Source organism: Atta colombica, unplaced genomic scaffold (genome assembly GCF_001594045.1).
Source record: "Atta colombica isolate Treedump-2 unplaced genomic scaffold, Acol1.0 scaffold96, whole genome shotgun sequence".
Classification (NCBI taxonomy): domain Eukaryota; kingdom Metazoa; phylum Arthropoda; class Insecta; order Hymenoptera; family Formicidae; genus Atta; species Atta colombica.
Genome location: NW_017259590.1, coordinates 114,348 through 127,764, shown reverse-complemented (window position 1 = coordinate 127,764; position 13,417 = coordinate 114,348). Strand labels below are relative to the sequence as shown.

Genomic DNA, 13,417 nt, shown 5'->3' with positions numbered 1-13,417 from the left:
GGGGGGGGGGGGGGGGGAGTTTGGTGAAAAAGGCTCTAAGTTTAACATCTTGAGTATTTTTATGTGCCAGAGCGGTCAGAACCTTTAAACAACTTCATAGTAACATTTCTTTTTCCATGGATTTCGGAATGCAGCCTATTCACTGAACGATTAATTCTTATTCATGGATCGGCAAAAAAGAATCAATCGCTCGATGAATAGATTACATTCCAAAACCCATTAAAAAAAAGTGTAGCAACCTTTTAGGCCCTGAATATACAACTTATTCGATGACGATACTGACGCATGCGGATTACACAAACATTTGGAATGTTATAACTTTCTCTCTTGCATATATGTTGGCTTCGCGTTTGATACGTGGATAAGCAATTCCGCTTTCATGTATATATATATGTTTTAAAAAGCTGTACAATCTGTACAACTGCTGTACAACTTACGAAATAATAGTCCATAGACTAGTAGTTTGTACGGAGAAACAATGTGGAGTTCTTAGAATTGGACTTAGACGTCTATTAATTAAAACGTTATTATAATAAAAAAATTTACGTGTATATGTGCGTGAAATACAACTAATCATCTTTAGGATTCCCTTAAGTAAACGGGCACAGATTCTATATATTATAGATTCAAATTGGAAACGGTAAGAGAGATAAAGCTTAAGCGAACATTCGTGGAAAAGAACGTTCAACGAAATTCAAAGCATCATAATGCGACAGCTTCCCGATAGCTTGGCACATGCGATTATTAATCCCTTATTAACAAGCTATTTAATCCAGAAAATACGTCTGAGAGAAATTTTTGATGTGAATAACGACCATTAAGCCTCGGATGTCCTTACAGTGTCTTCGGCAGACCAATGTGCCGTTTATAGCTTCACCTATAAGAGAAAGTATAAATATATAGATATTATATTTTAACTATAATAAATGCGTATTGTGTATTTCGTTTCGAAATGTACTTTAAAAGATTTTATCATCTGTATTTACGTCAATTTATTTTTCTTTCCAAGAAACTTGATAAGATAACATAAAAAATTAAGTGACAATTGGACTATACGTTTTTCTCGAATATTCTCGAAAAAGAGTAAAAATTATTAGAGGAACGTTTTCATAGAAAGATATAATTTCATAGAAAGAGATTACGTAAATAAAATCTGATTTAAATATTTCACAATCTTCTAGATAAAGTAATTATCTATCTTATCAACAATCGGAAAAGTGATTAATTATTTTATTCGAGAAGAACATTTGAATCGAACTTAAATAACGCTATTTTATGACTTTTTGTATAAACATGCATTTCTATAATAATTCCGAAGATTTCTCAAAGATATTGTGAAAAGGTAATGTCTCGCTTGATCTAATTATCTTGAAGAAAAATCAATATAAACATTAAAATGTTATTTGAAATAAAATGCAATTACCATAACAAAATATAAAATATATAATTACAATTAATATCATAATTATAAAATTTTATTTTAAATGATATTTTAAAACAAACATTCAAAACAAAATATTATAATTATAATATTAACTATATATAATATATTAATTTATAACTGTAGTAAATAAACATATAACTTACCTTCAGTTATGCTAATGGGTTCGCTTAAAGAAAATACCGTCTGTTTCCAATGTGTCGGAGTAGAATAGGGACCTGTACTGAAATGAACCGGATTGTCGAGATCGAAGAAAATGTCGAAATAACCAATTATCGCTGTTAACGATCCTGTTTTCTTCACATTCAACGTGAAAGAAGATGAAAAATTCACGCAATCCGTGGTGACTTTATATAAGTCGAAGGCTTGGATCTCGGCGATGCTCGTTATCAAGTCATCGACATTACAGATTTCTATACTTGGTTCACGCAACGCTTCCGCTTTCATACAGCTCATTTTAAAACCATATACGTTTGACCAATAATCAACCAAGTCAATATATCTCTCTACACAAAAACAATAGTAATCTATGTAGAATAGCTTACAAACAATTGAATAATATATGATTATGCAATAATCATTTAAGGCCCGTATTTATAGTCATTTCCCAAATCTCATCTCAAGAGCGTATCAAGTGAGATGATCGGAATGAAATTTTCTTTCTTAAGATCTTTCGAACGATTCAATAGTCATATCTTAATTAGAAATCAAATAAAACTATATTAATCTGAGAAGCATACGATTCTCAAACGTGTGAAACTTTCAGAGATACAAAATATTGAATAAAGATAATGAATAAAAATATGTTTTATGCTTCACTAAAAATTTCACGAAATTTAATATAGTTTTAAATTACACAATTTGAACTTAATTTCATGACATTACATTAAATTTAATATACACGTTCATTACATTAAGTAACTACTATAACTTAATTAATTTCAGTTCAATCATTCATTTAATTTCGTACAATCATATTTTTAATTTCGTTCATTTACATGCAAGGAAACTCATGATTACATTTCTAACAGTATTGTTTTGAAATAATCTTTTCCAAAATCAAATTATTGACATGTTAATGACGCATGAATTTCAAGATTTATTAAATCGCGAAAATTCAAGTTGTATCTCAAAACAAATTTCATCTCAGTTCCTCACTTGAATCGCTATTATTAATGTGAAGTTATTAATATCAAATCAACTTTCAATATTCATCTATTATATATTAAACTATTTCATGTCTCAAGATCAGTTTCAGATGTTCTTCAGCAGAAATACGACTATAAGTATGAGCTTAATAAATTATTTTTCAAATACGCGCGAGATCTCTCGTCATGAAATTTAGCTAATATTATTGTAGTAAGAATTACACTGTAACACATACTTGTGTCACCACTTCCCACAATACTAATTGTACATCTGTTTGGAAGAATTGTTCCACCAGGCGTTAAATAATGATCCCTAGCATAAATAACTGTGTCCAGCATTCCTTCAAACAAGAGAAAATATCCCATCCACTCGGATATTATTGCATCCACTTTGTCTACCCCTATACTAATATCCTCCAGGCGACCCCTTTTTAAAGTGATTACATCACTGAGGTTGTTCTCTCTAAAATCAATTAATATATTTTATTATTACACTTTCCTCATATGAAATCTAAATGAAAATAGGAGCTATCTAATTTGCAATATAATCTTTCAATACAATTTATTATATATACTTTAATTAAATATATACACCTTACTATATCCATAGCATGATATATCACATCAGACTGATCGACACTGATAACTTTACTGCAACCAGATTTTGCTGCAAACATCGACAGGATACCAGTTCCACAACCAACGTCCAACATTACACAATCATGAAATTTGTTAGAATTTGTTAATAATGCATCACGATAGCTCTCCGTTCGTTTTTTATCCTAATAAAATATATTTCTATCACTTTTTCATAGATAAATACTATCAATTTAAAAGAACTTTGAAGAAATGTAATCTCAGTTAGAGTTGGATAAATTTATGAGTAAGGAAAAATAAAGATTAAGGAACTTAAAAAAAATCTCTTTAAAAAAGAAAAAATATACACCAAATGCATAAAAAAGATATTTTTCGAATTCCTTTTAATAAAAAACGAAATAAATGCAATTAATCAAATATTTCATAACGCAAGACACATAAGATAGATTGAAAGTGATTAAAATGGTCAACTGGATAAATAACGCCATTTAGCAACAATTTTAGGATATCAGAAAGATTCAAAGATATATCCTAAGGATTACAAATGGATATTTTTAAAACCTCAGATTAGAATGTTTTGACAATATTTAGCATATTTTTAGGTGCTCATTTGCTCTTCCAAACATTTTGAAATTTTCATCTTAATATATTGTCCTAAATATATCCCAACATATGTCCCAACATATTCGTGGATATGTCGGAATCATCCCGAGGATGTCTTGTACTGTTAGAGAACTTACATTCAACATTTCGTGATGTATAGCAAAGTGACTGTATGTATTGAAATAGCCTTCATCAGCGTTAGAATTATGAGCATTAATCTGAGCGTTCTTTTCTCTTTCATCTAAATCATCACCCAGTATTAACTTCTGAGCCTTCTCTTTCATCTCCTCCATTTGCTGAAAAAGCAATTTTTATTCGTTACATTATGCTACATATGGAAATATGTGTAATAATTATAATAGCTATACCTGCTTTATTAGAAAACATGTTGTCTCACTTTCCTTCAGTTGAGATTTGAGTGATCTGATAATTCTTTTCATATCTTCATACTGTGTCTCTGATAAAGTCACACTGTTATCACTTTGCATCTGTTTTACACCTCTTTCTTCATTCACATCCTTAATTTTGATAAGATCTTCAATGTCTGCATTATATTAAATAATAAAATTTGCAACTCAGTGCATAATCTGCGTAACACAATACAATATTTGTAATTCTGAGCATTGACTCAAGTCAGTGTATCTTTTTCTATTTCCAAAAAAAAAACAAAAAAAAAGAGAAGGCAATAGGCATGAATGCCAAACCCAGAATTATAAATTTTGGAAAATATAATGCCATCAATAAAATAATAGCCTTGCTTCTTTATACTCGCCATACATTAACCATGGATCATCTTCCACAACAGGACGTAAATACTCGTCTTTTTCCCAAGCCTCTATGTCTAATGTATTCAGTTGTTCTGGTAAAATCTCCTTGCGACGAACAAAATTGATTAATTTGATATAAGAGTAAGTGTCGTGAATATGTTTCTTTATAAAATCACAGAAGTCAAACTTGTGAAAGATTTCAATATGGTCCAATGCAGAAGGAAATCCATTCATATTTTCCATACAAAACAGGCACAAAATATTATAGTAATCTTCACCATTTTCCTCCCAATCATCTCCACTGTCGCTATCACTTGACATGTCATTGTGTCCTACAACAAAGAAGTAAGTAGATAAGAAGAAGATGTTCTTCTTCACCGATTTCAATGAAATTAGGTGATGAAATTTATTCAATGCGTTTTTGTACAAAATAAATGAATCTGGCAGAAAAAGTGTCGCTCTGCCTTGCGAACTGATGTGAGATATTAAGCATTAAAGTTTTAAATATTAAATATTAAAGATGATTATTAAAATTAAAAAATCTCATCAAGTCACAAATCACAGGCATGTAAGCGCAGTGAGCATGCATTGTGGTTACTTTTAAAATAAAAAAAAATTCATTGTTTTGCAAACATAAATTCACTTTGTATTTTTAAAGTTTAAATTAATAGTGAATTTGTGTTCTTAAAGTAGTGTTTGTACTGTTTGTAAAGTGGTGAATTTGTATTTGTAAAGCAGTTTTTTATTAAGATTTTATATGAGGAATACTCTAAATAATTACCCTAATTTTTTACTATTGCACTTGATTTGTTTGATTATTTTTATTCAGTTTAAATGTTGCATACCCTTTATTACAGGAAAAATATCTACTAAAACACATGCGCATGAAGTCACAGAACATGAAAATGTAATCACAATCGCATGCTCGCACCGCAGTATTTTACGACTGACAGATTTTCTAACCTCAACAATCGACAACTTTAATGTTTAATATCTCGGTTCACAGGACAGAGTAACACCTTTTTCTGCCAAATTCGTTCATTTCGTGCAAAAACGCGACGAATAAATCTAATTTCATCAAAATCGATGAGGAAGCCCGACTCTTTCACAATTATCGTAAAATATAGTCAATTATAAATGAACAGCGTATATATATATAATTAATATAATGTGTAAAAATAAAATAAATCTCTTTTTTCTGTTTCGCATCAAGCTAAATGTTCCACAATCAGACGCCAATAAGAAGAAGTCAGGAGACACGACGGAGTGTCTCTCTGTCTCGGCACTAATAGTATTTACATCGCGTAAATTAACTACTTGACTTTTTTGCCGATTGCTGCGCAAGCAGACTAAACATGAAATTATTTCCTGTCGTTTTGCAATTCATTGCGTAAGACTTTCAGTAATATTTTACCCAATTTTGCCATGATAAGCCTTGTCTTCCTAAACGATGTTAACCACAAAATCGACGCAGCCCCCCGTCACGCTCCGAGTTAAATCGAGCACGTGTCAACGATTAAGACCCGACTTGAGCGGTTTGAGTCGAGACTGCCGAGAGCCGAGATCAGTGGAGATGGTACTGGTGAAAGTCATGGGGCATGCATCCAGAAGTATGACCGATCACTGATGAGTGCTCACTGAGCTCTTGCATCTGATTGGCATATTCCATTAGATCTAAAAATATAAACCAAACAGGTACAAGAGTTGTCGTTCTAAATGTACCCATGGTCATCCGCACAAAAAACTAACTTAACATGAAATTATGTTGTAGCTACTATTATTATACGCAGAAAAGTATTTGAGCCCAAATTTAATTAATTGTTTCCAGTATGCTATAAGAGGCCTAGTTTCCACCGAAGGTTCGAACCGGGTCAGAATACAAGATTCAACCAATTACAATCGAACATTACTCGTTTGACTGTAAGGAGTTCCGCATAATAAAATAGAGAATAAGAATTTCAATCTTCTTTCTATCAGAAATCATACAATCATTCAAATAATTTCTGATAGGTTGAAATTCTTATATTCTGTTCTCTATTCCTTTGATTGTGCGGAGCCCTTAATAGGGGACTGTTAATACTCGATTGGTTGATTCTTGCATTCTGATTCGGATCGAGCTTCGGTGGAAACTAGGCCGGAGAGAAACCTAAGAGAGGACCTACAAGGGCTTTTTCCTTGTAACCGCAAAATGCATGGCAGCGCACTACTGCCTTGTGAAGAAGTGGATGTAAGCTAGACAACAATCAAAAAATATTTATTTTTTTTGCCATTGTTAATGGAAACAAATCGCTAAAATTATTGAAATCTATATTATTTTATTTGATTTTAATTATTCCAGCGATTTATTTCTACCAGGAGCATCGCAAAAATGTAGATATTGTGTAGTTTACATTTACTTCTTCAGAGGGCATTAGTATGCGGAGACATTTTGGTTACGGAGAAAAGGTTTTCATGTCCTCTCTCAGATTTCTCTCTGATTTAAGCAAATATCAGATCCGTCAGATCGATGTATGCAGAGAATTTACTTTTAATTAACCTTATGCTGATCAATCTCATGATCAGTCTTATAAATATTCTAGCGAAATGACGAGTTCGAATAACAGGATCGTTGTTCTGATCGACATGGACTGCTTCTTTTGTCAGGTTGAAATCAAGTTGCAACCGCAACATGAAGGAAAACCCCTTGCTGTTGTCCAGTATAATCAGTGGGAGATGGGCGGGTAAGCGGAATTTGTTAATTTTATCCAGTCACTCGCACCGTTTTCAAATTAAACTTCAAGGTAACTGTTTCGAATATGTCTCTCCACCCTGAAAACTTGATAAAAATGTACTCATATTCTGTCTTCTTCAGCTCCAAAAGATTTATCATAGGTTCATTTCAATTCTTTTGTATAAAAGTGTTATATTTATTGACTTTAGGACTAGATATGATTATATCAGTTACATTTGATATAATTGCAGGATAATAGCAGTTAATTATGAGGCACGGAGTTTTGGAGTAACTAGGCATATGAGAGGTAAAGAAGCTAAAGAAAAATGTCCAGATATAGTTCTAGTCAGTGTACCATGCCTTCGTGGAAAAGCAGATACATCTAGGTAATAATTTGCAGTTAGAATAGATTTTTATGGACATAATATGTTAATTGTTTGTATTTCTATCATAACTCAATTTGATATTTTTTTTTTTATTTTGATATCAAAGTCTTTTCAAAGTCTTCATAGACGCATAATTAAAAATTATTCAATACATAATCAATTTAATTAATTTAATAATTTGTGTCACGCAGATATAGAAAAGCTGGCCGCGAGGTTATTCAAGTTATAAAAAAGCATTGTAATGTAATAGAGCGTGCTAGTGTCGATGAGGCATATCTTGACATTACGGATATTGTTGATAAGAGAATAGGTGCATCTAAAGTTTCTCCAAAACAACTAATATCATTTCTTGCAAATACATATGTTGTAGGATATTCGGAAATTAATAAAAATGACGAAGGTAATGTAAAAGTTACTCCTGACACTCGAAGTGAACGATTTAGATGTTGCGCGTATCAAACAAATACATTATCATTCCAGAGGAAAGATGTAAAGGGCTACATACTTGGATACTAGACTCTTTTAAAGAACTGCACGATGATCAAGCTCAGAGACTTGCCGTAGCTGGCATAATAGTTGAGGAGATAAGAGATAGTATATATAGAGAAACCGGATTCAAATGTTCTGCTGGAATTTCACAGAACAAGGCTAATATTTTATTTTCTCCTTTTTCTATTCTCTGTATTTTATTGTGTATCATGTTAATGATTTGCATATTAACCGAATATTCTGATCAACTAATAGATATTAGCAAAACTAGCATGTGGATTACATAAACCAAATCGCCAAACAATTTTACCTGAAGCAGCTGTTTCAAGCTTGTATTCGACGCTTCCAGTGAAAAAGGTCCGAAATTTCGGTGGAAAGTTTGGCGATGTTGTAGTCGAGTCTCTTGGTTGTAAAGTTATGGGAGACCTATTGCAATATTCTTTGGAACAATTAAAAAAGCATTTTGACGAAAAGACAGGGTAAGTATTGAAGCTTTTTGTTTGCGAGCAAAGTTTCAATGATAATAACTTATGATTTGTCATTTCTAACATAATTTTCAAAATAACGTAATTTTAATTCTTCAGATTCTGGCTATATAATATTGCTCGAGGTATAGATGACGAACCTGTCACCAACAGGCTATTAGCAAAGTCCATTGGGGCGTGTAAAAAGTTTCCTGGGAAGCAAGCTATTACTTCATTAGAAGTGGTAAAATCATCAAAAAATATTCTAACATTATATAAAGTCACGTAATATATATAAATATCACGTATTTATAAATAGTTTATCGGATTGCACGACAAGCATATATTTCATGTTTAGTTGAAGCACTGGGCCGGGGATCTGGCAGCGGAAGTATGCGAACGGCTTGAAGAGGATTTTGTGGAGAATCAACGACGTGCTACACTACTCGTAATCTCTTATCATTATTATCAAAACAAAAGTACTGTATCCCAAACGCGTTCACTTGCCTTAAACTCATACAAACCAGAGAAAATGGCGAATCAATGCGTGGACGTTATCACCAAGTCTACGCAGTACCCGGTAGCATTCATGGGCATTTCTGTTACTAAATTTGTACAATCGAAAGAGAGCGGTAGCTTCTTAAAATTCTTTAAAAATACCAAACCAAAAGACGAGGAGGAAACCGTTATTTTAAATTCACATAGAGATACTGAAATCGATACGATGAACTCGATGTCCAATTCAGAAGCGAAAGAAAAGACGCCTTTCAATAGCAAAGAAGTTTATTCATTGGAAAATAAAAGACAGAAATCTCAGAAAGTCAAAGAATCAATCACAAAAACTGAAAATGAAGGGATGATGAAGGGAAGCAAAAGAATTATTAACTTAAATATGAGCGCTGAGGATTCGCCTACATCAAAAAGAGTTTCCAAGCTAATCCAAGTGTGTAATGAGCGCAACAAGACTAGAACAAAGAACAAACGTCTATCAGGTATGGTAATAAATAATAACGACTTTCAAAATTCTTTCTTTATGAATGTATATAAGACAGAGGAGAAAAAATGTTATAATAATGTTGACGAAAGCACCAATACTATGGAAGAATCAAAGTGTAGAAAACGATTGATTGTGTCTAATACGAGTGAAAAAAATGTGAATGACGAGAATATCGATGATTACGACATAGATTTACGCAGACAAGTAAATGTTTATGAAACACCTTCCACAAGGCATATGCATATGCATGCAAATAGCAATAATGAAGAACCTACAGAGGAGAATAACAAAAGGACTTGTGCACAAGATCCTTTGATGCGATTACAAGAAATATTCCCAGATTTGGACGATATAGATTCAGACATCCTATCTTTGTTGCCAGTCGATTTACAGGAGGAAGCAAAATTGTATATGAAATCGCGAGGTAAGAAACAGGAAAATATTAAGATTGCTTGGGAGTTGCCGAAAACGGGAAGAAGAAGACCCAGCAAGGCTACACTCGTTGGCAAGAGTGACAAGAAGCGTAGCCCCTTGTATAATTTCCTAATTAAGACTAACTCGGACAAGTATAAGGTGCCTCTAGAGCGATGTGCTGAGTGCAATCAAATGATACCTATAACAAAGTTCAGCGAACATGTAGACTTCCACGTCGCACAAAACTTATATCAGGAGATTAATAAGCCGACATCGAGTGAGAATAAAAACACAAAAAGGAAACTCGAGGATGATGAAGTTAATGTTTTCACGAAGCGTCAAACGTCAAATGTTTGTGAATCTAATAAGGATTTTCGATCGGCAACTACGTTTCTCTCATGATTGTGTCTGTGAATCTAGTGTTTTTCGATATTTTACTAACAATAATATCGATGATAATTTATTTTCTATCAATCGCGATCGCAATGACATTGTAATTACAGAAAAAATTGTAGGCTAAATATTTTATATTTGTATATATCATATAATTGCAAAAATGTACAATCCAATTTAAAAGCAGAAAATCCATTATATAATCCGTTATAGTTATATAGAAATTTTTGAAACTGAGTTTCAATCAAAAAAATATTTTGATATTATTTTGATATCTGCCCTTATGTCTTTAATTAAAAAAATAGTGTATATACATATATGTATAAAATTTATAAAAATGATAAAAATTTTAAGATATATTATCTGCTTTATCAAAATAGATTTTTTATTATTGAGAACATTTATTTTAATATATAAAGTTTTTACATCTGCTTCGTGTATTTAATTAAAAAAAAAATATATATATATTTTTTTTTTTAATTGATCCTTACCGAATACCCTGTGCTGCGTGTGCGCGTGTAGACATGTATGTAAACTGTTTTTTAATCAATGTAGCAAGATTATAAGATATGATTATAATTGATACACATTAGAAAATAAGAGAAGAGAAATTAGAAATCTAAATTTGATTTAGCCATGATATAGGATTTTTTTATTTATGGATAGTTATTAATGGTTTTCTCTTCATTTGACATTAGATTCATTCTCAAATGACAAGGATATCTTGTCGGTAAAAAACGTGTGACAGATTCATCTCAAATAATAAACTTCGCGCTTAGATCAGTATTCATAATCGGATCTTATATTTAATTTAAAATCGTAAGAAAGTACAGTTTTAAAATATCAATCAGAAAGCTGTATTAACGTTAAGACATTACTTGAAACGATTTTAAAATAAGAACACAAATACCGACTACAAATACCAGTTTTAATATCGATATAGTGGAGATAATTTCATGATCATGAAATGAATTTTCAGCAATCGCTCACAGTTTAGTACGATGTTCTTCAAGAGATGGCGGCAGTGATTCCATCGGTTACTTGAACCGCTCGAGCGCAGCAATTATTTTTTATTGGTTGCCAGGCAACGAGAAGCGAGACGCGACTCGCGTTCTATCCGAACACGACGATGTCGTTCGAACGGCAGGCACCGGTGCGGTGGCGGCAGTGGTGGAGAGCTTTCGAAGTTGACTTTAATATATGTTCGTCGTCCAAGAATATCCACGCCGCGACCGCCTCGAGGACAGCCAAGGCGGCGAACCGACACCGACAGGCAGACATTACGCGGCGAGTAGCCGTTCAAGTAACGTACTTGGCGTTCTTGTGCGGCCTGTACCTCATCACGATCGACCTCAGTCATCTCAGTCAGTCGAATTGAGCGTAACGTCTCGATCGGGCGCCTGCCAGGCTGTCAGCTGCCTAGCTAAGTAGCCAAGTAACTAAGTAGGGTACAGGCTCGGCTAACTCGCGACTTCGGAGTAATCATAGATCGGTAATCGGTTCCGCTCCACCGTTCTCGCCGATTGCTCGTGCAGCGCTACGAACCGCGGCGAATAAACGCGATTCGCGAGTGCACGTTTGAAGAATCGGATTCCATATATATCCATACGAAAACGGTCGCATTTTATTCGGCTCTTTTCTCCTATTTAACGGCTGACTGACAGATCGGCCGTTCACCGTAAACCGGTTCCGACGCACAGGCACGGTGGAGGCACGGCTGTGTGGAGGAGCGTCTCGTGTGAGTCGTGTGCTCGCGCTCGGGAGAACACTCTGAACTCTGAACGTGGCGAGTCTCTCTCTCTCTCTCTCTCTCTCTCTCTCTCTCTCTTTCTTTCTCTCCCCATCTCTCACGCGCGCGCGCGCGCGCGCGCGCGCGTTTCGCATCTACCTTCGGTTTGGCTTCCGTTTGTCGTTCGCGCGCGGCAATAGAAAGAACGCGCAACTGGCAGCGTGCGCGCGTTATGTATGTATTGCATCGCGTAGTGTAGCGTCGCGTCATATTGTCGTATATAAGCTACGCAAGTGCGTGTGAGTGCGTACGGTGCACGCGAGCGGGCGCGTTTGGCCGTTTGCCCGTGAGAAAGAGAAAGAGAAAGAGAAAGCCCGAGGCCGAGGAAATCAAGGTCCGCACATTGTCGTCGCCGGCGCGCGCGGGATCATGGACGAAGAGGAGATCGACGGCGTCAAGTCACCCATCAAGCGGCTTGGTTCCACGCGGAAGCTACTCATCTTTAACAGTAAGCTTTCATTCAACACTTCTTTTTTTTCTTTTTTTTTTTGCGACTTTATTATACTTGTATACTTATTATGTGCGAGATGTGAATTTCAATAGGTTCGCTCTTATCAGGTGTTTTCCTAAAATAAACATTTTCCAATAATCGATCATTACCGTATTAAAAAGCTATAACGCTTTCGCGAGAATAGTCATAGGGTACTGCAGCTTTTCTCAAATATTAACGAATTTTCGAGTCGTGGTAAATCTTGTCATAAAAGAATTGTTCTTTTATACTTAAACGATCTCGAATATCATTGGAACCATATTGAAAGTATTATGCACTCGTCGCACTTTGAAAGTATTACATTATTGTAAAAAAAGAGTATATCAGTGTGTACAAAGTTGTTCAATATCGGAACAATATAAAGTAGGGAGCATGTCTGTGATTTTTTTAATTCTTTGCGATCCTACGTTGAGTTGGATTCGAAACTATAATTTTGATTGATACGTGTTGCAAGTCAATCGCGAGTTTGTTGCAGCAGCCAATCTGAAGCGTCAATTTTAAAATTGTACTTGCGATCGATTTGCAACCAAAGTATTTTTGGTATGCACGATGTCGATTTGCGACTAAAGTACTTTTGGTATACACGGTGTCGATGTCAAGTTGAAATCTGTGCTTTTCAATTGTGCTTCCGAACCGAATTTAACGTAGAATTAGAGTAAGACAAATTGACTATTGCAACGAGCCTACGATCGATTTGCTATAATACAGAATATAGAACCAAGGTAAGAC

The 13,417-nt window shown here is 34.2% G+C and overlaps 3 protein-coding genes across 4 annotated transcripts in view; 2 read left to right on the top strand and 1 right to left on the bottom strand.

The window, feature by feature from the left end:
• Positions 1-178: 178 nt before the first annotated feature.
• On the bottom strand, positions 179-6,031 carry LOC108693673 (protein arginine N-methyltransferase 1). The gene is made up of 8 exons (XM_018202729.1): positions 5,971-6,031; positions 4,562-4,888; positions 4,158-4,333; positions 3,927-4,085; positions 3,184-3,371; positions 2,826-3,052; positions 1,588-1,947; positions 179-877 (listed from the first exon to the last, which is right to left on the bottom strand). The coding sequence occupies exons 1-8, from the start codon at positions 5,981-5,983 to the stop codon at positions 768-770; spliced, it is 1,560 nt and encodes a 519-aa protein (XP_018058218.1). The 5' UTR covers positions 5,984-6,031; the 3' UTR covers positions 179-767.
• A 987-nt stretch (positions 6,032-7,018) lies between these two features.
• Positions 7,019-10,659, top strand: LOC108693649 (DNA polymerase eta). 2 transcript variants are annotated; one of them, XM_018202693.1, is made up of 8 exons: positions 7,019-7,064; positions 7,136-7,276; positions 7,518-7,652; positions 7,844-8,052; positions 8,133-8,299; positions 8,397-8,620; positions 8,726-8,849; positions 8,964-10,659. In XM_018202693.1, the coding sequence occupies exons 2-8, from the start codon at positions 7,140-7,142 to the stop codon at positions 10,416-10,418; spliced, it is 2,451 nt and encodes an 816-aa protein (XP_018058182.1). In that variant the 5' UTR covers positions 7,019-7,064; positions 7,136-7,139; the 3' UTR covers positions 10,419-10,659. The 2 variants fall into 2 exon arrangements, with proteins under 2 accessions (XP_018058182.1, XP_018058181.1); XM_018202692.1 differs by having other exon boundaries at positions 7,044-7,276.
• Positions 10,660-12,325: 1,666 nt separating this feature from the next.
• Positions 12,326-13,417, top strand: part of LOC108693726 (SLIT-ROBO Rho GTPase-activating protein 1-like) — a 79,911-nt gene continuing 78,819 nt past the window's right edge. The window contains exon 1 of the mRNA XM_018202828.1: positions 12,326-12,646. Within this exon, the coding sequence (XP_018058317.1) occupies positions 12,568-12,646 (79 nt within the window). The 5' untranslated portion in view covers positions 12,326-12,567. The remainder of the gene's footprint in view (positions 12,647-13,417) is intronic.